This window comes from Carassius gibelio, chromosome A23 (genome assembly GCF_023724105.1).
Source record: "Carassius gibelio isolate Cgi1373 ecotype wild population from Czech Republic chromosome A23, carGib1.2-hapl.c, whole genome shotgun sequence".
Taxonomy (NCBI): Eukaryota; Metazoa; Chordata; class Actinopteri; order Cypriniformes; family Cyprinidae; genus Carassius; species Carassius gibelio.
The window spans coordinates 25,492,943-25,515,373 of record NC_068393.1 but is presented as its reverse complement, the minus strand read 5'-3'; the positions used below and the strand labels follow the sequence as shown (position 1 = coordinate 25,515,373).

Below are 22,431 nucleotides of genomic sequence, written 5' to 3'. Positions count from 1 at the left end.
CAGATCTCTGGGAATAACCTCGTTTAATGTGATATAATATACAGTTTTATTAAACAATAGTCCGACAATCTTTGAAAAGGAAGAGTTGTTTATGTTCGACGGAAAGTTTATGTGTCATGATTTTGCTTTTGTGAATCTGATATAATATGGAGGAAAAAAACAGCTCAGATTTATTTAGAGACTCAAAATGAGTAAAAAGGTGACTTTGCAGCAGATGCTGATATTTCTGTGATGATGTAAATCAGTGATGTGTCTAACAGGAGAGCAGATATCTGAACATCACTCTATCTGCAGTGATGAGATGAGAATGATCCACACATATAACACAGAGACTGATGATGAAACACTGAACCACAGACGACTGAAGATGTGAGGACACTGTGACTGTGAGAGTTTATCATGATGATCATCTACAGACAGATATTACATCAGATATGATTCAGAGTTAATAAGTTAATTACGTTTTAATGGTTAAAGTATTAGCATTGCGCTTTATTATATTAAAATCACTCCCGCATGATCTTTATTAAATCATCCTATAATAACAGTTTAATTCTGAGTAACAGACACAACATGTCTGAACAGATTAGAGCAGTGTGTGTGTGTGTGTGTGTGTGTGTGTGTGTGTATCTTCATTGTGACAGCTGGAGCAACTAAACAGCAAACACACACAACATTCCTCTCTGCCCTTTAAACACCCTCTGACTGTGTGTGTGTGAGAGGGAAGAGAGAGAGAGAGAGTGTGCGAGTGTGTGAGAGAGAGTGTGTGTGTGTGAGAGAGAGAGAGAGAGAGTGTGCGCGTGTGTGTGAGTGTGTGAGAGAGAGTGTGTGTGTGTGAGAGGGAAGAGAGAGAGAGAGAGTGTGCGCGTGTGTGTGAGTGTGTGAGAGCGAGTGTGTGTGTGTGTGAGAGAGAGTGTGTGTGTGTGAGAGGGAAGAGAGAGAGAGAGAGAGTGTGCGCGTGTGTGTGAGTGTGTGAGAGAGAGTGTGTGTGTGTGAGAGAGAGAGAGAGTGTGGGTGTGTGTGAGAGAGAGTGTGTGTGTGAGAGTATGTGTGTGTGTGTGTGTGTACTGTATGTGAGTGTGTGATTGTTGATGTGAGGGATTCATCAGCTCAAAGTCTCTCATTCTCTCAGTCTATTGATCTGACGGTCTAATCTTTAACTCCTGCTGATCTTCTCATGTGATGCCATCATTTCTGATTGATATTCACAAGTTCAGGGTTCCTGATGCTCTTATATCAGATCAGAAAGTCTTACAGTCATAGTCTCAGCATTAAATACTGCATGACCTGCAAAATTAAATTTTTTTCACAGTATTTTTTAAAAATATCTTGACATCCTTAAATCTGGAAATATTGACATATATTGGAGAAATTTGAAATGAACTCAAACTAATGTCTCAGATTACTTCGTAACCTCTGTTTCTTGACAGCAGAAACACGACTTTGCGAGAATCGCAATCTTGAAGTCTTATAGGATAACGGCAGTTCACTAAACTGACCTATCGTTAAGCCCCGCCCCCTTAGTTACTGTTGCCAAATAGGACAAACAAACGGAGTTGCAAATTGTCTTTCCATGCCTCATTATGGTCATCAGATGACAACATCCAGGATTCATGTAGCGCAGGGTAAGATTAAAGGTACAGGTTGTAGGACCTGCCACTAGAGAGCGCACTACCAAAACAATAACAATCGCGTGGTTTGATAACGCTAAGAAGGAGCATGGAATGATTGGATTTGTTGTCTTCTACCCAACCGCTGACGGCCATCAATCAGACGATATGAAAACAATTACCACTTGTTCAACAAATATATACACTCGTGTACATTCAAACACAATAATTAGGCATACATAGCATACGCGAGTTCAACGATTTGCGCGAGTAGATTACATAAAAATCAATGCAAAGATGCGATCAGACGATGGATCAGACACGTCCTCGCATGGGTCTAGAGACGCGATGCCCCACGTTTGGCGTGTATGCCCCATAATACTAATCTTGTTGATCGATATAGCATCATACGTTTTCTGTAAAGATACGAATCAAAACTACTCACCTGTCGAGTAAAACACAAGTGAGATCAGCATCTCTTTCTAGTTGAAGTTTGTCGCGAAGCTACTTCTGCATTTGTCCACGACACTGTTGTCATGTGGTTTCTACGTCAGTAAAGGCGGTAACTAAGGGTAACTGACGTGATTGACAGGTGACTGCACTGCCCCGTGTCACTGTTTAGAATGGGAATATTCTCATGATTTACAAGCAGTTGAAAACATTAGAGATATTGTTAGTAATCAGCTGGACAAAATATATAACACTAGCCTACTGGATATATTTGACTGCAAATATCTTACAAATTGTACCTTTAAATTAATTTTAATTTAACCAGTTTAACATAAAGAGGCACTGGAATGTTTACCTGCGTTTATGTGTTTTTGACCTACACTGTACATCACGCGAGAACAGTTAGCTATTTATATTTGTACATTAGCAAGGGCTCCATAACTTTAACGTTAGCTAGTTTTAGCCATAGGGATTGGGGTTGAATGCTTGGGGACACTTTGCTCTGTCTTGTTTGCGTTTAGGAAATTGAATAAAATAAATTATCAGGATAACTGGAATCAGTGTAACAAGTACCCCAGGCATTGTTTTTCTATTTTTATACGTACACACCATCAAACCGATGAGAGCTTTGGATCTTCCAATGTTTCTCTATGAAGCTGAAACCTAAAGATGTCTGAGCTCCAGTCCCAGCTCAACTGATACTCCACTGCCATTGGCTCATCTGCATTTGAGGGCTCTGATGTTGAGAGGGCATTCCTGTCCCTGACTCGCATACACCGACACAATAACATCCACAGACGGTGTGGGGAATATATTCTCCTCTCCCCCCTGAGAAATCTGACCAACAGCGTGTGCTTCCCAATTAGTTGCCCAGCAACTGGCAAATTAAATTAATCAATAGCCGTCTAGTAGAGGGTGCACGAGATAATGTCACTCACACTGGGAGGCGGGGTGCTTAGCTCCTCTAGGATCCCTGAAGTAGCCACATGTGCAGCCTCCACAGCTCCAGGCTGGGATCCCATATCAAGCCTTCCGCTTGAGACAGTAGGTCCTTTCTGAGGGGAATCCACCAGCATCTCCCTGAGGTCCGGATACTAAGGTTGATTTGGCCAGTTCAGGGGAAAGAGGATCACTGACGCCTTCTCTTCACTGATTTTACATGGTAGCAGAGACAAGATCTTCACCTCGGGAAATGCATAAAGTCTGACTGTCGGCCAGCGCGATGTCAAAGTGTCCCCCATCAGTGGAACAGAAAAGAACATGTTAGTTGAAAACAGAACAACCTCTGCTTTCCCGAAGCAATCCCACATCATCCCAAGCTGGGATGCATTCTCCACTCTCTGTGAGGAATTCCGTTCCTCGAGAGCATGTCTGCTCCGGGGTTTAGGAGACCAAGATATGCGCTGCTCTGATGGAGAATAAATTATGATCCACCCATAATAGCAGACCCACAGGCTGCTTGTAAAGGGCTCTGGAGCAATGCCGCATTAGCGATTTATGTATGAAACCTCAGACGTGTTGTTGTTGTGGATCAACAACAGGCCATTAGAGTTAAGGATATCTCCTGTGCCGCCTGCTCTGACACTCTGACCACAGGCCTGAAGCCGGAACACACTGCACACTGCTCCCCAGCCTGTGGTTGACTCATCCATCATTACCACAACTTGCACTAGCCCTAGCGGACCAACAACCCCCCACTCCCAACATTTGGTTCACATGCATGTCCCTCAGAGGAACAGACTGGCCCGGTCGGACCTGAAGCAGCAGAGATGGTCTGCACTTGCTCGAGAGAGGTGAGCTAGCATCTCTGTTCCACATGTGTACGCTGAGGTGGTCTGGAAGCCCAGGTTTCTTTTGACAGTGGTCTTCAGCTCATCTGCATTGTTTGGTCTCTTGTTTCTCATCTTCCTCTTGACAATACCCCGTAGATTCTCTCTGGGGTTCAGGTCTGGTGACCAACACCATGGTCATTTAACCGACTTTTGGTGCTTTTGGCAGTGTGGGCAGGTGTCAAATCCTGCTGGAAAATGAAATCAGCATCTTCAAAAAGCTGCTCAGCAGAAGGAAGCATGAAGTGCTCCAAGATTTCTTGGTAAACGGGTGCAGTGACTTTGGATTGCAAAAAACATAATGGACCAACACCATTAGATGACATTGCACCCCAAATCATCACAGACTGTGGGAACTTAACACTGGACTTCAAGCAACTTGGGCTATGAGCTTCTCCACCCTTCCTCCAGACTCTAGGACCTTGGTTTCCAAATGAAATACAAAACTTGCTCTCATCTGAAAAGAGGACTTTGGACACTGAGCAACAGTCCAGTTCTTCTTCTCCTTCGCCCCGGTGAGACGCCTCTGATGTTGTCTGTGGTTCAGTAAATCTCTCGACACGTCTGTGTTTGGTGCTCTTGATGCCTTGACCCCAGCCTCAGCCTTCACTAATATTCTTGAATCCAGTTTTCTTGACAATCCTCATAAGGCTGTGGTTCTCTCGGATGGTTGTGCATCTTTTTCTTCCACACTTTTTCCTTCCAATCAACTTTCTGTTAACATGCTTGGATACAGCACTCTGTGAACAGCCAGCTTCTTTGTCAGTGAATGTTTGTGTCTTACTCTCCTTGTGAAGGGTGTCAATGATTGTCTTCTGGACAACTGTCAGATCAGCAGTCTTCCCCATGATTGTGTAGCCTAGTGAACCAAACTGAGAGACCATTGTGAAGGCTCAGGAAACCTTTGCAGGTGTTTTGAGTTGATGAGCTTATTGGCATGTCGCCATATTGTTGAGATTTGGTGGGTTTTTGTTAAATGTGAGCCAAAATCTTCACAATTCAAAGAACCAAAGACGTAAACTACTTACTTCAGTCTGTGTGTATTGAATTTATTTTTTAATACACAATTTCACAATTTGAGGTGAATTACTGAAATAAATGAATTTTCCTCGACATTATAATTTATTGAGATGCACCTGTATGTCCACAGTAATGAGATTCTCATCTCTTTCGTGACTAATTTGCTCACTGACAAAAGTTCTGACATTTTTACTCAAAACTGAATTAAAGCATTGCTATCAATGTTTAAAGCTTGTTTTCAGTAACTTATTTCTGTGGAAACTGTGATGCACTACCATTAAAAACATTGAAGACTGCTTTGATCACAGAAATCAATCACAGTTCAACAGATATTCACATAGAAAACAGCTGTTTTAAATTGTATTCATATTTCACATTTTATTGTGTTTTAATCAAATAAATGCAACCTTTTGTGAACCAAAGAGACTTGGCACTAGTCTTTTCTCAACAGCTGTCATTTAAGGGCTTCTGGGCGTTTGATGTGATTGACAGAGCAACACTGAGCTCTGATTGGTCCGGAGGGACTGGTTCTGATTGGCTGTTGTTTTGTGTTTCAGGATGGCCGCCTCAGTGAAGGTAGCGGTGAGAGTTCGGCCCTTCAACTCCCGCGAAACCAGCCGAGATGCTAAATGTGTCATACAGATGCAGGGAAGCTCCACCTGTGAGTGTAAACACCTGCGGGGATTCATGTGATGCTCTGAGTGTGACTCTTTTACTCCACAATTATTATTATAGACATTTATTATTAATATTTTGCATTAATGCATTGTAATCCACAACTGCACTTCTTATTAGAAACATCACAGTCTGCGATGTGTTAGAAGGAAGCGTGAGCTGCTCGTCTTCTGGAGCGAGTTACTGAACGTCTCACTCTGTTGTGTTTCTCCGATCACAGGCATCTGGAACCCCAAACAGCCCAAAGAACCAGCCAAGAACTTCAGCTTCGACTATTCGTACTGGTCTCACAGCACGGTAAGATCCTGCGCCGCCAATCACTGCTGCTGTCTGTGCTCCTGTGCCTCTGAACTCACTGTGTGTGTGTGTGTGTGTGCAGGAGGACGACCCAGCCTTCACATCCCAGCGGCAGGTGTATCTGGACATCGGTGAGGAGATGCTGCTTCACGCCTTCGAAGGCTACAACGTCTGTATATTCGCCTACGGTCAGACCGGAGCCGGAAAATCCTACACCATGATGGGAAGACAAGAGCCTGGACAACAAGGCATCATTCCACAGGTACACACACACACACACATTATTCTTTTTCACATACTGTCCATTATTGCAGATCCTCTTTGAACAGTGTTTCTAAAATGCATTGATTTCTACTTTGCCTTCTCTCTGCAGATGTGTGAGGATCTGTTCAAGCGCACCAGTGAGAACACGGATCCGGATCTGTCCTTCTCTGTAGAGGTGCTGCTTCACCCAAACACACACAGACATGATACACACCCTTTCATTTAAACACAACTCATGCTGAGATGAAATGTTTATTGTCTGCATGCTTTGTAAATGAAAAAGTATGAAAAACGAATTTAAAGTTGATTAAAAAAAATACAAAAACTTCTGTTACCCCATGATAATATTTCTCACATTTAAAGATCTGTAAAATCCTGACTGAAACTGATTGATGTTAGTCAAGTGAAGAGCAGCTAACCCTGATCTAAATGCAGGTGTCCTTCATGGAGATCTACTGCGAGCGCGTGCGGGATCTGCTGAACCCCAAGAGTAAAGGAGCGCTGCGGGTGCGAGAGCATCCCATCATGGGGCCGTACGTCGAGGATCTGTCCAAACTCGCCGTGACCTCCTACGCTGACATCAGTGACCTCATGGACGCGGGGAACAAGGCCCGGTACAAACACACACCAGCCATTCTTCACACACTGCTTACTGCTGCACTCCTCACTGTGTGTGTTTGATCGGTCAGGACGGTGGCAGCCACCAACATGAACGAGACCAGCAGCCGATCACACGCCGTCTTCACCATCGTCTTCACTCAGCGCCGAAGAGATCAGCTGACCAGCCTCGACACAGAGAAGGTGTGTGTGTGTGTGTGTGTGAGACGTGTGAGAGTGAGAGAGTGTGTGTGTGAGTGAGAGAGAGAGTGTGTGTGTGTGTGAGTGTGTGTGTGAGAGTGTGAGAGTGTGTGTGTGTGTATGTGTGTGAGTGAGAGAGAGAGAGTGTGTGTGTGTGTGTGTGTGAGACAGTGTGTGAGAGTGTGAGTGTGTGTGTGTGTGAGTGTGTGAGTGTGTGTGTATGTGTGTGAGTGAGAGAGAGTGTGTGTGTGAGTGAGAGAGAGAGAGTGTGTGTGTGTGAGTGTGTGTGTGAGAGTGTGAGAGTGTGTGTGTGTGTATGTGTGTGAGTGAGAGAGAGAGAGTGTGTGTGTGTGTGTGTGAGACAGTGTGTGAGAGTGTGAGTGTGTGTGTGTGTGTGTGAGAGAGGGAGTGTGAGACAGTGTGTGTGAGTGTGAGAGTGAGAGTGTGTGTGTGTGTGAGTGTGAGAGAGTGTGTGTGTGTGTGTGTGAGAGTGAGACAGTGAGACAGTGTGAGTGTGTGTGAGTGAGAGTGTGTGTGTGTGAGTGAGAGTGAGACAGTGTGAGTGTGTGTGAGTGAGAGTGTGTGTTTGAGAGTGTGAGCGTGTGTGTGAGAGTGAGACTGTGTGAGTGTGAGTGAGAGTGTGTGTGTGTGTATGTGTGTGAGTGAGAGAGAGAGTGTGTGTGTGAGTGAGAGTGTGAGTGTGAGACGGTGTGAGAGAGTGTTTGTGTGTGAGAGAGAGTGTGTGTGTGTGTGTGTTACTGACGTGTCTCTGTCCTCTGCAGGTCAGTAAGGTGTGTGTGTGTGTGTGTGTGAATGATAGTGAGAGTGAGTGTGTGAGTGTGAGACTGTGTGTGTGATAGTGTGAGTGTGTGTGTGTGTGTGTGTGAGAGGGAGTGAGAATGTGAGTGTGAGACGGTGAGTGAGAGTGTGTGTGTGTGTGTGTGTGTGAGAGTGAGAGTGTGTGTGTGTGTGAGAGTGTGTGTGTGAGTGAGAGTGTGTGTGTGTGTGTGTTACTCACGTGTCTCTCTGCAGGTCAGTAAGGTGTGTGTGTGTGTTACGTGTCTCTCTGCAGGTCAGTAAGGTGTGTGTGTGTGTGTTACGTGTCTCTCTGCAGGTCAGTAAGGTGTGTGTGTGTGTGTGTGTGTGTTACGTGTCTCTCTGCAGGTCAGTAAGGTGTGTGTGTGTGTTACTCACGTGTCTCTCTGCAGGTCAGTAAGGTGTGTGTGTGTGTGTTACGTGTCTCTCTGCAGGTCAGTAAGGTGTGTGTGTGTGTTACGTGTCTCTCTGCAGGTCAGTAAGGTGTGTGTGTGTGTGTTACGTGTCTCTCTGCAGGTCAGTAAGGTGTGTGTGTGTGTTACGTGTCTCTCTGCAGGTCAGTAAGGTGTGTGTGTGTGTGTTACGTGTCTCTCTGCAGGTCAGTAAGGTGTGTGTGTGTGTGTTACTCACGTGTCTCTCTGCAGGTCAGTAAGGTGAGTCTGGTGGATCTGGCGGGCAGTGAGCGAGCGGATTCCTCCGGAGCTAAAGGCGTGAGATTAAAGGTGAGATTAAACTGGAGCGTGTTCTCTTCTGTCATGAAGACTCTGCATCTCTCTCTCACACACACACACCCTGTCCTCCGTCTGTCTGTCCTTCAGGAAGGTGCTAATATCAATAAATCTCTCACCACGCTGGGGAAGGTCATCTCCGCTCTGGCTGAAATGGTGAGACACTTGACTGAATAATTTAGTTCCTGAAATGATCGTTCTGTCCTCGTGTACGTCTCCTCGCATCGCTCAGAACCTGCCAAGTACAAGAGTGCTCCAGAAATCTTAAGTGAAATACAATTAAAGTACATTATGTGATAAAGAGCAGCCTCTCTTAAATGTTTCACAGAAGAAAGAGACTCATACAGGTTTATAATGAGAGGAACTTCCTGTCAGAGAGAAGCTAGTGGTGTGTTTATGTGTTGAGTGTGTGATCATGTGATCATTATTCCTGCACAGCAAAACAGCAAAAGAAGGAAGAGTGAGTTCATCCCGTACAGAGACTCCGTGCTCACCTGGATACTGAAGGAGAACCTGGGTAACACACACACTCACACACACACACACACACACACACACACACACACACACACACACACACACACACACACACACACACACACACTCACACACACACACACACTCTCTCACACACACACACACACACTCTCTCACACACACTCTCTCTCTCACACACACACACACACGGAGTTGTGGTTATGAAGCATGTGTTTGTTTCAGGTGGTAATTCTCGTACAGCTATGATCGCTGCTCTCAGTCCTGCAGATATTAATTATGAGGAAACACTCAGCACTCTCAGGTACGTCAATCAATCAATCAATCAATCAATCAATCAATCAATCATCTGTGCAACTCTTCAGAGCTTCCTCTGTGTGTGTGTGTGTGTGTGTGTGTGTGTGTGTGTGTGTGTGTGTGTGTGTGTGTGTGTGCAGATATGCTGACCGTGCCAAGCAGATCCGCTGTAACGCTGTAATTAACGAGGATCCAAACGCTCGTCTGATCAGAGAACTGAAGGAGGAAGTGAACCGACTCCGAGATCTGCTGCTGTCACAAGGACTGAGCCGGCTGATCACTGCTCCAGGTACACACACACACACACACACGAGTTTTAAGGTTTGATGCATACAGTTGAGTTTAAGATGTCTCTTTGCTTATCTATCAGCTGCTGAAGTCAATAACAACCGTGTGGGCATCAATCTAATGCCTGCTGACCCCGCCTCCAATGGAGCTCCACCCACATCTGCACCCGCCCTGGGAGAAGGCCCCGCCTCTGAGAGTGACCCCGCCTCTCTGGATGGCCACGGCCAATTAGAAGAGTTTCAGGGCGAGATGATTACCAATGAGGAGGCAGTGGAGAGACTGAAGGTACGGGAGGGCGGGGCTGTGGTGGTGGGAGGAGCATGGGATAATGAGCATCATTAATCTGTGTGTGTGTGTGTGTGTGTGTGTGTGTGTGTGTGTGCAGGAAACAGAGAAGATCATGGCTGAGCTGAATGAGACGTGGGAGGAGAAGCTGAGGAAGACCGAGTCGATCCGACTGGAGAGGTAAACACTGGTTTCACTGCTGCAGGTGAATGTTTGAGGTCTGACACTAAAACCCCAGATGACAGCCAGTCAGTAAATAAATGCACTTAAAATATTGATTTGTATTTAATTAGCTCAATTAGCTTCAATACTTCTGCATAGAAACAGCACTTCTAGCAAGCGGGTTCGAACCAAAACAAACAAACAAGACAAATAAACAAGTATGTGGAAATGAAATATTGATATTGATTGGAATTTGATTTTATTTTACATGTTTTTTATTATTATTATTATTATTCATAAAAGTGTACATAATTGATATATCAACAAGATAAACCCTACAGCTTTTTACTACCCTACCAACATTTACTGTTAATACAAGTTTAGTTTTTGTTTTTTAAACTATTAATAATTCCAGCATGCAACTGTTTTTGATTAGACATATTAAGATTATGGTCATAAGAGGTAGAAAATATTGTCTTATAAAACATATTGTGTTGTATTTGTTTCATTGTGAGTGGAAATGACTTCAAGTTGATTTCAGATTGTGATGCCGATGTTGAGATGGTCATGTGACGCTGTGTTTGCTGTGTGCAGGGAGACGATCCTGGCTGAGATGGGAGTGTCCATTAAAGAGGATGGAGGAACTGTTGGAGTGTTTTCACCTAAAGGGGTCCGTATACACACACACACACACTCACATACACACTCACATACTACATAAACACACAGTGGTGACATGATCAGGTGTGTGTGTGTTTCAGACTCCTCACCTGGTAAATCTGAACGAGGATCCACTGATGTCTGAGTGTCTGCTGTACTACATCAAAGAGGGTGTGACCAGGTGAATGAATCAAAACCGTCTCGATCCGGTTCAGACCGAATCAACACCGTCTCGATCCGGTTCAGACCGAATCAAAACCTTCTCGATCCGGTTCAGACCGAATCAACACCGTCTCGATCCGGTTCAGACCGAATCAACACCGTCTCGATCCGGTTCAGACCGAATCAAAACCTTCTCGATCCGGTTCAGACCGAATCAAAACCGTCTCGATCCGGTTCAGACCGAATCAACACCGTCTCGATCCGGTTCAGACCGAATCAACACCGTCTCGATCCGGTTCAGACCGAATCAAAACCTTCTCGATCCGGTTCAGACCGAATCAACACCGTCTCGATCCGGTTCAGACCGAATCAACACCGTCTCGATCCGGTTCAGACCGAATCAACACCGTCTCGATCCGGTTCAGACCGAATCAACACCGTCTCGATCCGGTTTAGACTGAATCAACACCGTCTCGATCCGGTTCAGACCGAATCAACACCGTCTCGATCCGGTTCAGACCGAATCAACACCGTCTCGATCCGGTTTAGACTGAATCAACACCGTCTCGATCCGGTTTAGACTGAATCAACACCGTCTCGATCCGGTTTAGACTGAATCAACACCGTCTCGATCCGGTTTAGACTGAATCAACACCGTCTCGATCCGGTTCAGACCGAATCAACACCGTCTCGATCCGGTTTAGACTGAATCAACACCGCCTCGATCTCAAAAAATACTCTGATGTGGTAGTTCAGTAAATAGTTGAGCTTAGGGCTGCACGATTCTGGATAAATTGAGAATCACGATTTTTTGATCTCATATAGAGATCACGATTCTCCTACGATTCTTTATTATTATTATTATTACTATTAACATTATCATTATCACAAGTATATAAATTAATTATTTTATTTTGCAAGGATTCTTTAAATTGATCAAGTGTGACAAAGACATTTATAACAAAATATTTCGATTACACACAATTATTGTTCTTCTGAACTTTCTATCAAAGAAACCTGAAAAAAATCTACTCATCTGTTTTCAACATAATAATAATAATAATAATAATAATAATAATGTTTTTTTTTGAATGGCAAAACAGCATATTATTCTGATTTCTGGAGATCATGTGACACTGAAGAAGTAATGATGGTGAAAATACAGCGGAGCATCACAGAAATACATTACATTTTAAAATACATTCAAGTGAAAGCAGTTATTTGAAATGGTAAATATTTCAAAACTTTACTGTTTTTGCTGTACTTTGGATCAGATAAATATAGTTTGGTGAGCAGAAGAGACTTTAAAAAAACATTACACATCTTATGGTTCAAAAACTTTTGACTGGTAGTGTATATATAATATATTTAAAACCCCAGTTTTTTTAATATTAGAATGATGAAAAAGTTGTTTAGATCACTGATTCAACGACTCACTCATAAACCTACTACACTTGTTTCATTTCTGGATGAATCAGCGTTTTTGAACGATTCTCTTGAATGAAAAATTAATTCATTGACAAATAAATTAAGACACTTGTCGCCACCTATTGGTGAAACAATGCAATCGACACAAACGTTATTTAAAGCGCAGTACTTTCAAAAGGGGATTTGTTATATTTTGATCGCTGCCATATAGACATCAATGTTTATATTTAAACTATAAACTTTATCCCAGTATTTCTGTGATAATATAAATGACTGTAAGACAGATATAATACTGTGTAGTTGAAAAGACTGTTTGTGAAGATGTTTCTTAACCAAACATGGTAAGAGCTCTCTCTGTGTCAGCGGCAGTGCGCGCACGGATTTGAATGATCCGGTAAGACTTAGTCAAAGGTTTAACAGACTCGGGGAATCGTTGTCTTTTAGAAATGAGATCGAGAGGGTGTCTGAATCGAGATCGCGATCTTTTAACGATTAATCGTGCAGCTCTAGTTGAGCTGATGATTTTTTAATTTGCAGATATTCATCTTTGTTTGTGTGTGTGTGTGTGTGTGTGTGTGTGTGCTTGTCAGGGTTGGTCAGAAGGATGTGGACATCAAGCTCAGTGGTCAGTTTATCAAAGAACAGCACTGTGTGTTTTACAGCTACATCAACCAGAATGGAGAAGGTAAGAGTGTGTGTGTGTGTGTGTGTGTGTGTGTGTAGTACAGTGCACCAGTGTGACAGTAATATGGTCGTACCGTGATGTGGATAGAAACATCCAGAACAGCAGACGGAGCTCCACAGAATCAAGCAGAAAGATGAACTGTTTACTCTGACAGTGTCTCATCAGCAAACTAAAGTGACTCTCAGAGGAAGTTTACATTTACATCTTTAGCAGAAGCTTTTATTCAAAGTGACTTACAGCACAGTTAGGCTATAAATCATTGTTTTACCAGTGTGTGTTCCCTGGGAATTGAACCCACAATCTTCTGCACTGCTGACACAACGCTCTACCACTGAGCCACAGGACAAGAGTTTCTGCTCAAATATTGAGACAAGCCTCACAAATATAGATTGTGTGTGTGTGTGTGTGTGCGTGTGTGTGTGTGTGTGTGTGTGTCAGTAACACACTCATGTACTGTGCTGGTTTTCTCTCTGTCGGTGGAACAGTTGCTGGGATTTAAACACAGGTATCATCAGTAAATCAATCATGAGCTTTATGTGTCCTTCCTCATTCTCCTCCTCGTCTTCCTGTTGTGATCACACACTGTTATTCGTGTCATGTACTGTCCTGTTTCACCACATACGGACCGTCTGTGTGTCGTCTGTGAGTTCCTCTGTGCTTCATTAGCATGATGTGAATCAGATCATTTGCTTGGGTAAATTAAGAAGCAGGTCGTCTCTCATCAAACCGAACTCATTTAGCATCACAGGAAACGTGTAAGTGACGCTGTTTGCATGAACATCAATCCCCGACCAAAGAAGGCTGCTCCATCTCATTTGGTTATTTCCTGTTCATTTTGAATTTGATCAACAAAGCAAAAATCAGATGATTGAATATTGCAGTGTGAGGTGATGTGGGCGGGGCCTACAGGAGGCGGAGTCTTCCTCATTCAGCTGTGCACTCTGAGGAGCCCCACCCTCCTCATTAGCATACCGTGTACACCATGATGACATCACTTCCTGTGTGTCTGCAGTGGCCGTGACTCTGGAGCCGCTGGAGGGAGCGGAGACGTACGTGAACGGGAAGCAGATCACCGAGTGTGTGCTGCTCAAACAGGGTGAGTGTGTTTGTATGACCTGAACCTGTCCTCGTGATCACATGACCCTGAGCGTGACCTCTCGTGACGCAGGCAACCGTATCGTGATGGGCAAGAACCACGTGTTCCGGTTCAACCACCCGGAGCAGGCGCGTCTGGAGCGTGAGCGCAGCAGCTGTGTGGAGCAGCAGGGAGAGCCGGCCGACTGGAACTACGCTCAGAGAGAGCTGCTGGAGAAACAGGGCATCGACATCAAGCTGGAGATGGAGAGGAGGTGACACACACACACACACACACACACACACGTATGAGTGTGCTGACGTGACCAATTCACCATCCATGTGTGTCTGTCTCAGGCTACAGGACGTGGAGATTCAGTATCGGAGAGAGAAAGAGGAAGCAGATCTACTGCTGGAGCAACAGAGACTGGTGAGACACACACACACACACACACACACACACACATAAACCCAAACACACACACACACACACACTGATAAACACAGCTGTATTTTCAGCATCATTCCTCCAGTCTTCAGTGTCACATGATCTTCAGAAATCAGAATAATATGATGATTTACTGCTAGAGAAACATTTCTGATTATTATCAATGTTGAACACAGTCGTGCTGCTCAATATTTCTGTGGAAACTGTGATGCATTTTAATTTTCAGGATTCACAGATGAACAGAAAGTTCAAGAACAGCATTTATTTGAGATAGAAATCTTTTGTAACATTATAAATGACTTTACTGGCACTTTTCATCTATTTAATGCATCCTTAATGAATAAAAGCATTAAACAGTTGCTGAACTTTTACAGCAGTGTTTCGTGATAAAGATCTGTTAGCTGTGAGTCACACTATTGTGTGTGTGTGTGTGTGTGTGTGTTCAGTACGCAGATTCAGACAGCGGAGATGATTCTGACAAGCGTTCGTGTGAAGAGAGCTGGAGACTCATTTCATCCCTGAGAGAGAAACTACCAGCTAACAAGGTACCAGAAAAACAGAGTACAAACATCTGTGGTTCTGGACAGACGTCACATGTTCCTCGTGTGTGTTTCAGGTTCAGTCCATAGTGAAGCGCTGTGGTTTACCCAGCAGTGGCAAGCGGCGCGAGCCTCTCCGAGTCTATCAGATCCCGCAGCGCAGACGCATCAGCAAAGACCCCGAGCAGGTGACCATGAGCGACCTGAAGCTGCAGGCGGTGAAGGAGATCTGCTACGAGGTGGCGCTCGGAGACTTCAGGCACTCACGGCGAGAGATGGAGGCGCTGGCCATCGTCAAGATGAAGGAGCTCTGCCGCATGTACAACAAACGAGACGCGGCCGAGAAGGACACGTGGAGGGAGGTGGCACAGGACGTGTGGGACACGGTGGGCATCGCAGACGAGCGCTCGCTGGAGAACACAGACGGAGAGAGCGGCTCAGCGGACGGAGAGAGCGGCAGAACCGGCGTCTACAACCTGAAAGCACACATCGACAAACTGACCGATATTCTACAAGAGGTTAAAGAGCAGAACAACATGAAGGACGAGGAGATCAAAGCCCTCCGAGACCGCATGATGAAGATGGAGAGCATCATCCCAGCAGTGCAGCAGGTACACACACACACACACACACTCTTACACACACACACTCTTACACACACACACTCCTACACACACACACACTCTTACACAGACGCACACACACACACACACACACACTCTTACACACACACACACACACTCTTACACACACACTCCTACACACACACACACTCTTACACAGACGCACACACACACACACACACACACACAGACACTCTTACACACACACACTCCTACACACACACACACACTCTTACACAGACGCACACACACACACACACTCTTACACACACACACTCCTACACACACACACACTCTTACACAGACGCACACACACACACACACTCTTACACAGACGCACACACACACACACTCTTACACACACACACACACACTCTTACACCGAGGCACACACACACACACTCACACACATACACGCAATATAGTTATAATACTAACTTTAACTTGAAGTTGCGTAAGTATATTTATGCTCAAGTTCCTTTTTTGAAAAATAAACATTTAAATAGTGGTTGATACAAAAACTTTTTCCAAACATAAATTCAATGTTGTAGAACAGTAATAAAATGAATATTTTATATGGTGCATATTTAGCAAAAATGTACATTTTTCTTGCTGAAATTTTACAGAATTTGAAATCTGATACTTTGTTTCATATCAAAAGTAACAAATCACAAAGCTCAATGCAATTTATTGAATGGGAGGTGCTACAATGTTCCGTTAATTTTCTTTGTTTTTGTTTGCTTTTTTTCATTTTGTTTTTCTTTTATTTTTTCTTACTTTTCTTTTTTTTCTTTAAGGGCAATAAACCTCCAATTTTAAGGCATCTTTCTAAAAGCCTTACTAAACCAACATTCCGAGATTATCTTGACAAACGTTATAGTTAAAAAAGACAGTTTAATTTTGAATTTTGAAAAACTTTTTGTTATATCGATTCAGTTGGAACTCTCATCTCAATTCTGAACGGAGACAGTAATGGATGACATGATTGTGTTTGTGTAGGATAATGATGATGAATCAGAGGAACTGCTTGCATATGGCGATCAGGGGCGGGGCGATGAGCAGGATGGGTGTGGCCCTCTGGAGCTCCTCCCCAAACAGGAGCGAGTGTCACGGCTGATGGAAGAAGACCCCGCCTTCCGTAGGGGCCGCCTGCGCTGGCTCAAACAGGAGCAGCTGCGTCTGCAAAACCTGCAACAGCAGCAGATCACCAAGCGTCTGCGCAGAGGGGGCGGAGCCGGGGGCGGGGCTGGGGCCGGGGAGGGCGTGGTCCACCTTCCTGGAACAGGACGCTTCATTCCCCCTCAGGACTGCAAGCTGAAATTCCCCTTTAAGAGCAACCCGCAGCACCGGCTCTCCTGGGGCCCGAATGTGTCCGTCACAGTGGACGACCTCAAGGACGAGCGCAGCGAGGGACGAGGCCCCGCCCCCGGCGTGCCGTTACTTCCTCTACCGTTCCAAGTGCCGGTTGTCATGCGCGCGCCCTCCCCCAGTCGCCCCTGGCAACCTCGCCAATACAGCAACGGTAACTTTGGCAACGGCAATCAGTTTCCTCAGCAACAGTGGCACTACAGGCGCAACTCACTGGACAGCAGCACCATGCCTGGCAACCAGAGTTACTACAGCAACGGTCACCACAACAATAACGGCTCACAGCAGTCAAACCGCGGTCGCTATCGGCGACAGTCGCCGGGCCCTTGCACACGTGGGGAGGGGGCGTACACACCGATGTACGTCAATCATCAGCGGCCCGCCTTCCAGACCTACCAGACTCTACCGCACACACTCGTGGATCAACAGCACGGCAAATACCAAAAACCGCAGGGCTACGTCACCCCGCCGCGCATGAGACGCCAGTACAGCGCCCCCGACCTGAAGAGCAAAGAAACGCCCATCTGATGTGTGCGTGACCGCTGTTTTACCGCCGTTCACTTATGATGTCATGAATACAAGCCAAGTTGTTTTGATGGGTTAGTCTCGTGTAGGCAGACTATCAGTAGAAAGAGTTAATTCTGGCCCACTTTAGACAGGAAGAGAGTGTTTGAGTGACAGGTAAGACCCGTTCGCTATGAGAACAATTACTATGATGATGGTTTTATATTCATTTTTAAAGGAGTGCTTACATTTACTGTAGTTCTGCAAATTTTTGCAAAGCTGTTTTGATAGGAATCTACACAATTGGGTTATAGTTATCTTTCTTGTTGTGAACGGGCCTTCAGACTCCTTGCCCTCCAATCAGATTAGAGCTTGTGGTTTTTGGAAAGCTCTCATTATTTTAAGTGCAGTACTCATGTTCTGTATGGGTGTCCGAGACTACTTAACCCAAACTGACCCAAACTCCGTTAACGCACCACGTCACTACTCCGTCTGTGTGTGTTTTTGCTGTTCAGGATCACATACCTCTCCACAATGACTCAGCCTGGGACTAGTTTTGCATTAGTTTTGGGTGTTTGTATGTTCAGCCTCAATGTGCCTTATTCAGATGCCAATAACCTCAGAGATCACTGAAGGAAATGCCATGGGAGTGTGTGTGTGAGTGTGTGTGTGTGACGCTGATGATTTACTGTGTGAGAGATCTGAGATGCAGGAGGAAGTTTTAATGCCTGATTCATGGATATGATTCTTTTGAACCGGTTCTTGATAATGATTAATTCACCTGATTCACAACAGAACAACTCAAAACAACTTAAAGGAAGGTTTCAGTTCAGATGCTGTTCATCACCAGCGAGAATCATTTGACTCACCCTTCAGAATATAATTGTATTTTAGTCTTTAAGCTTTTTTTTCATTGTATTGCGATAATGGTCTTTAGTGTATCAAACTGAGCCAGATGATAACAACTGAATGACTTAAATCAAGAACCAGTTCATTGAAACGAATCGGCCGAATTAAATGATTCACTGAAATGATTCAGACTAGAGGAGAGAAATGAGAAACACAAAAGTGTTTACGCAAATGACAGACAGCTGTCAATCGCTGATGATGATGGTGGTGAAGGTTATGTGGAGAGTTCAAAGGTCAATGTAATGGACATGTGGAATAAAGATGCAAGTTGTGTGAGTTTTAGAGTTGATGTAGGGTTTTTAAGTTGTGAGTAAACATGCTGATGATGGATGTTTTAAACTTAATCAGATGGCAGAAATATTTTGACTATTTATTGGGAATATGAGTTGTTTGATCCAGTTCAACATTATTTTTGAGTGGCAGATTTAAATCAGTCCTGCTTGCTTGAGGCTGCAGTGGTGTATCATGCTAGATGCTCAGAATCTCAACAGATATCGCACTGAAGATTCCTACTGGAAAATCTCACTGGACATTCCCGTTGCAGAATCTCATTGGAGAATTTCATTAGAGATTCTTAAGAATATTTCCACCAGAGATTCCTACTGGAGAATCTCTCTCTGAAGAGTCCCACTGGAGAATCTCTCTCTGAAGAGTCCCACTGGAGATTCCCACTAGAGATTCCCACTGGAGATTCTTAAGAAGGGTCTCACTGGAGATTCCCACTGGAGAATCTCTCTCTGAGGAGTCTCACTGGAGATTCCCACTAGAGATTCTTAAGAAGAGTCTCACTGGAGATTCCCACTGGAGAATCTCTCTCTGAAGAGTCCCACTGGAGATTCCCACTGGAGAATCTCTCTCTGAAGAGTCTCACTGGAGATTCCCACTGGAGAATCTCTCTCTGAAGAGTCCCACTGGAGATTCCCACTGGATAATCTCTCTGAAGAGTCTCACTGGATATTCCCACTGGAGATTCTAAAGAAGAGTCTCACTGGATATTCCCACTGGAGATTCTTAAGAAGAGTCTCACTGGATATTCCCACTTGAGATTCTTAAGAAGAGTGTCACTGGAGATTCCCACTGGAGAATCTCTCTCTGAAGAGTCCCACTGGAGATTCCCACTGGAGAATCTCTCTGAAGAGTCCCACTGGAGAATCTCTCTCTGAAGAGTCCCACTGGAGATTCCCACTGGAGATTCTTAAGAAGAGTGTCACTGGAGATTCCCACTGGAGTTTCTTAAGAAGAGTCTCACTGGAGATTCCCACTGGAGAATCTCTCTCTGAAGAGTCCCACTGGAGATTCCCACTGGAGAATCTCTCTCTGAAGAGTCCCACTGGAGATTCCCACTTGAGAATCTCTCTCTGAAGAGTCCCACTGGAGATTCCCACTGGAGAATCTCTTTCTGAAGGGTCTCACTGGAGATTCCCACTGGAGAATCTCTCTCTGAAGAGTCTCTCTGAAGATTCCCACTGGAGAATCTCTTTCTGGAGATTCCCACTGGAGAATCTCTCTGAAGAGTCTCACTGGATATTCCCACTGGAGATTCTTAAGAAGAGTGTCACTGGAGATTCCCACTGGAGAATCTCTCTCTGAAGAGTCCCACTGGAGATTCCCACTGGAGAATCTCTCTCTGAAGAGTCTCACTGGAGATTCCCACTGGAGATTCTTAAGAAGAGTCCCACTGGAGATTCCCACTGAATAATCTCTCTCTGAAGAGTCTCACTGGAGATTCCAACTAGAGATTCTTAAGAAGAGTCTGACTGGAGATTCCCAGTAGAGAGCCTCACTAGAAATTTTCATTGGAGATTCCCACTGCATCCCGTCAGACAGAGAAAATGCTTGAATGTTCAGAGACACACGGGAGGCTGTTCTTGAGTTTTTGCTTCATCATGGTATCTGTGTGGCAGGTGGACAGAGTTATTACAGTGAGACATGACATCACTCAACTATCACAGGAGCTTTTCTGACTGTGACTTTTAACACTTCTGGACAATCAGCTGATTATGTTTTGATGATGAAGACGATGTCTTTTATTTACACTTGCAGACTATTTCCTGCCGTAATATGACGTTTGTTTGGTTTCATTTGCCTTTTTCAGTTTGATTATGATTTCATTGAGTAATTAGTGTTTGTGCAGTTATGTATGTGTGCGAGGAATCCGCTGAGTTCATTTGCACAAACACACACGTGCACTGTTCACTCTGTGTGTGTTTTGTTTGAGGTTGACATTGATGTTGTTTCCAACATGATGAACCTCAAGTGTCTCACTGGACACAAGCTGCCACTTCTGTTTCTGCGCTTCTGTTTGTTTTATTCTGGGTTTTGAGTTATTTTTGAGTTTTAAAATGGTTAAAAATGTCAATAAAGGACAATGTATAAAAACGACTGTTTCTGGTGTCTGGTGATATTAAGTCTGTACGTCTTAAATATCCAGATGTTTCTGAAAGAGTCTCTTCTGCTCACCAAGGCTGCATTTGTTTGATTAAAAAAATACAGTAGAAATTGTGAAGTATTATTACAATTGAAAATATCTGTTGTTTATGTGAATATCTGTTCAAATGTAATTTATTGCCGTGATCAAAGCTGAATTTACAGTATCATTATTCCAGTCTTCAGTAAGTTTTTTCAACAGTATTTATTTGAAACATAAATCTTTTTTAACATTATATTGTAAATTGTGAAAAAAAGAGCCTTCCCAATGATGCATTATTGACGTTTATGATTTCTAAATGTTTGATTTCTAACAGGTTGACAACAATTGGAAATTCCCAAAAAGTGGAGAAAAGAACCTGATAATACAGTGTTACAGATATTACAGTTATAGTTCGATTTCTCTTGTAAGGAGTTATGTATATTCTATGGATGACTTTGAAATGGATAAAGCAATGAGCCAAGTTTTTAGAAGTTAAGATTAGATTAGACCACACCCTCTCTCTCCCACTTGACAGATAAGTCAAAATCTGTTAATTCACGATTCATAGGTTTAATAGAAAGAGGCTTTGCAGTGTGATCATTAAGTTTTCTATATATGAGAGAAACAGATGGCCGAACAGAGGATGGTGCGATCCAATCCAAATAGGATGAGAAGAAATGGGTGAAGCCCAGGGATCTCTATAGGCCTTGAGAGCAGAACGTAACTGAAAAAAGACAAAAATGAGCGGAGTCCTTGGTTATCATACAAGTCACTGCATGTGTTTATGCCCAATGTAGACCAAGAGCGCTGGACAAATGGCCGATTTTCACATATAAAATTTAAGTTGTCCCATAAAGGTGTGTTCTTTCAAAATTTGAAAGGTCCTCCCATCAAGACGGTCCAGCCTTTTCCAGATCCTAATAGAATTGGCCACAAACGGGCTAAAAGTATATTTATCATTTTTATTATCTTTATTTCCAGCATGGGATGAGTGATACTGGTCTGTAGTTGGAGCAATCTAATGGATCTTTACCCTTTTTAAGAAGCTGTGATATCAAAGATGTTTTTTGGTCTCAATGAAATGTAATGTACCCGATTGCAAAATTAAATGAGTCAAGCTTGAGAGTCCCAACCACATCCCTTATTTCTAAATATAATTCAGGAGGAAGGCCATCTAGGCCTGGTGATTTGCCCTTCTGAAGGCTTTTAGTGCTTCATGAAGCTCCTCCAAATCCATCTGCGTGATCCGAGGCAGTCCTAATTTATCCAAGTACTCTTTACAAACTGACTCATCGAAATCGGTTTCAGTTTTGTACAGTTTCGGTTCCTTGCCGCTGTCGCCTCTGGCTTGCTTAGTTGGGGTCACTTCATCTACAGCGATATCATTGACTTGATTGCAAATAAATGTACAGACACTATTTAAACTGAACAGAAATGACATCACTGAATTCAATGATGAACTGCCTTTAACTATCATTCTGCATTATTGAGACACTGTTTTCCTAATGAATGTTGTTCAGTTGCTTTGACGCAATGTATTTTGTTTAAAGAGCTACAGTATTGTTCAAAATAATAGCAGTACAATGTGACTAACCAGAATAATCAAG

General features: G+C 43.8%; 1 protein-coding gene across 6 annotated transcripts in view; it reads left to right on the top strand.

Moving 5' to 3' along the window:
• The window catches only part of si:ch73-375g18.1 (kinesin-like protein KIF1C), a 21,276-nt gene extending 483 nt beyond the window's left edge, over positions 1–20,793 (top strand). Inside the window, exons 2-25 of one of the 6 annotated variants that reach the window (XM_052540408.1) lie at positions 261–386; positions 5,467–5,570; positions 5,805–5,881; positions 5,964–6,143; positions 6,255–6,320; positions 6,581–6,759; positions 6,835–6,946; positions 8,016–8,066; positions 8,413–8,481; positions 8,578–8,643; positions 8,926–9,004; positions 9,208–9,286; positions 9,420–9,568; positions 9,650–9,852; positions 9,953–10,032; positions 10,609–10,684; positions 10,776–10,855; positions 12,855–12,949; positions 13,962–14,045; positions 14,118–14,298; positions 14,381–14,453; positions 14,918–15,016; positions 15,088–15,621; positions 16,633–20,793. In XM_052540408.1, the coding sequence (XP_052396368.1) occupies positions 5,468–5,570; positions 5,805–5,881; positions 5,964–6,143; positions 6,255–6,320; positions 6,581–6,759; positions 6,835–6,946; positions 8,016–8,066; positions 8,413–8,481; positions 8,578–8,643; positions 8,926–9,004; positions 9,208–9,286; positions 9,420–9,568; positions 9,650–9,852; positions 9,953–10,032; positions 10,609–10,684; positions 10,776–10,855; positions 12,855–12,949; positions 13,962–14,045; positions 14,118–14,298; positions 14,381–14,453; positions 14,918–15,016; positions 15,088–15,621; positions 16,633–17,529 (3,612 nt within the window). In that variant the 5' untranslated portion in view covers positions 261–386; position 5,467 and the 3' untranslated portion in view covers positions 17,530–20,793. Of the gene's footprint in view, positions 1–260; positions 387–5,466; positions 5,571–5,804; positions 5,882–5,963; positions 6,144–6,254; positions 6,321–6,580; positions 6,760–6,834; positions 6,947–8,015; positions 8,067–8,151; positions 8,203–8,233; positions 8,285–8,315; positions 8,367–8,403; positions 8,482–8,577; positions 8,644–8,925; positions 9,005–9,207; positions 9,287–9,419; positions 9,569–9,649; positions 9,853–9,952; positions 10,033–10,608; positions 10,685–10,775; positions 10,856–12,854; positions 12,950–13,961; positions 14,046–14,117; positions 14,299–14,380; positions 14,454–14,917; positions 15,017–15,087; positions 15,622–16,632 lie in introns of all 6 variants that reach the window. The other 5 variants (XM_052540406.1, XM_052540407.1, XM_052540405.1 and 2 more) reach the window with 5 other exon arrangements.
• The last annotated feature ends 1,638 nt before the right edge of the window (positions 20,794–22,431 follow it).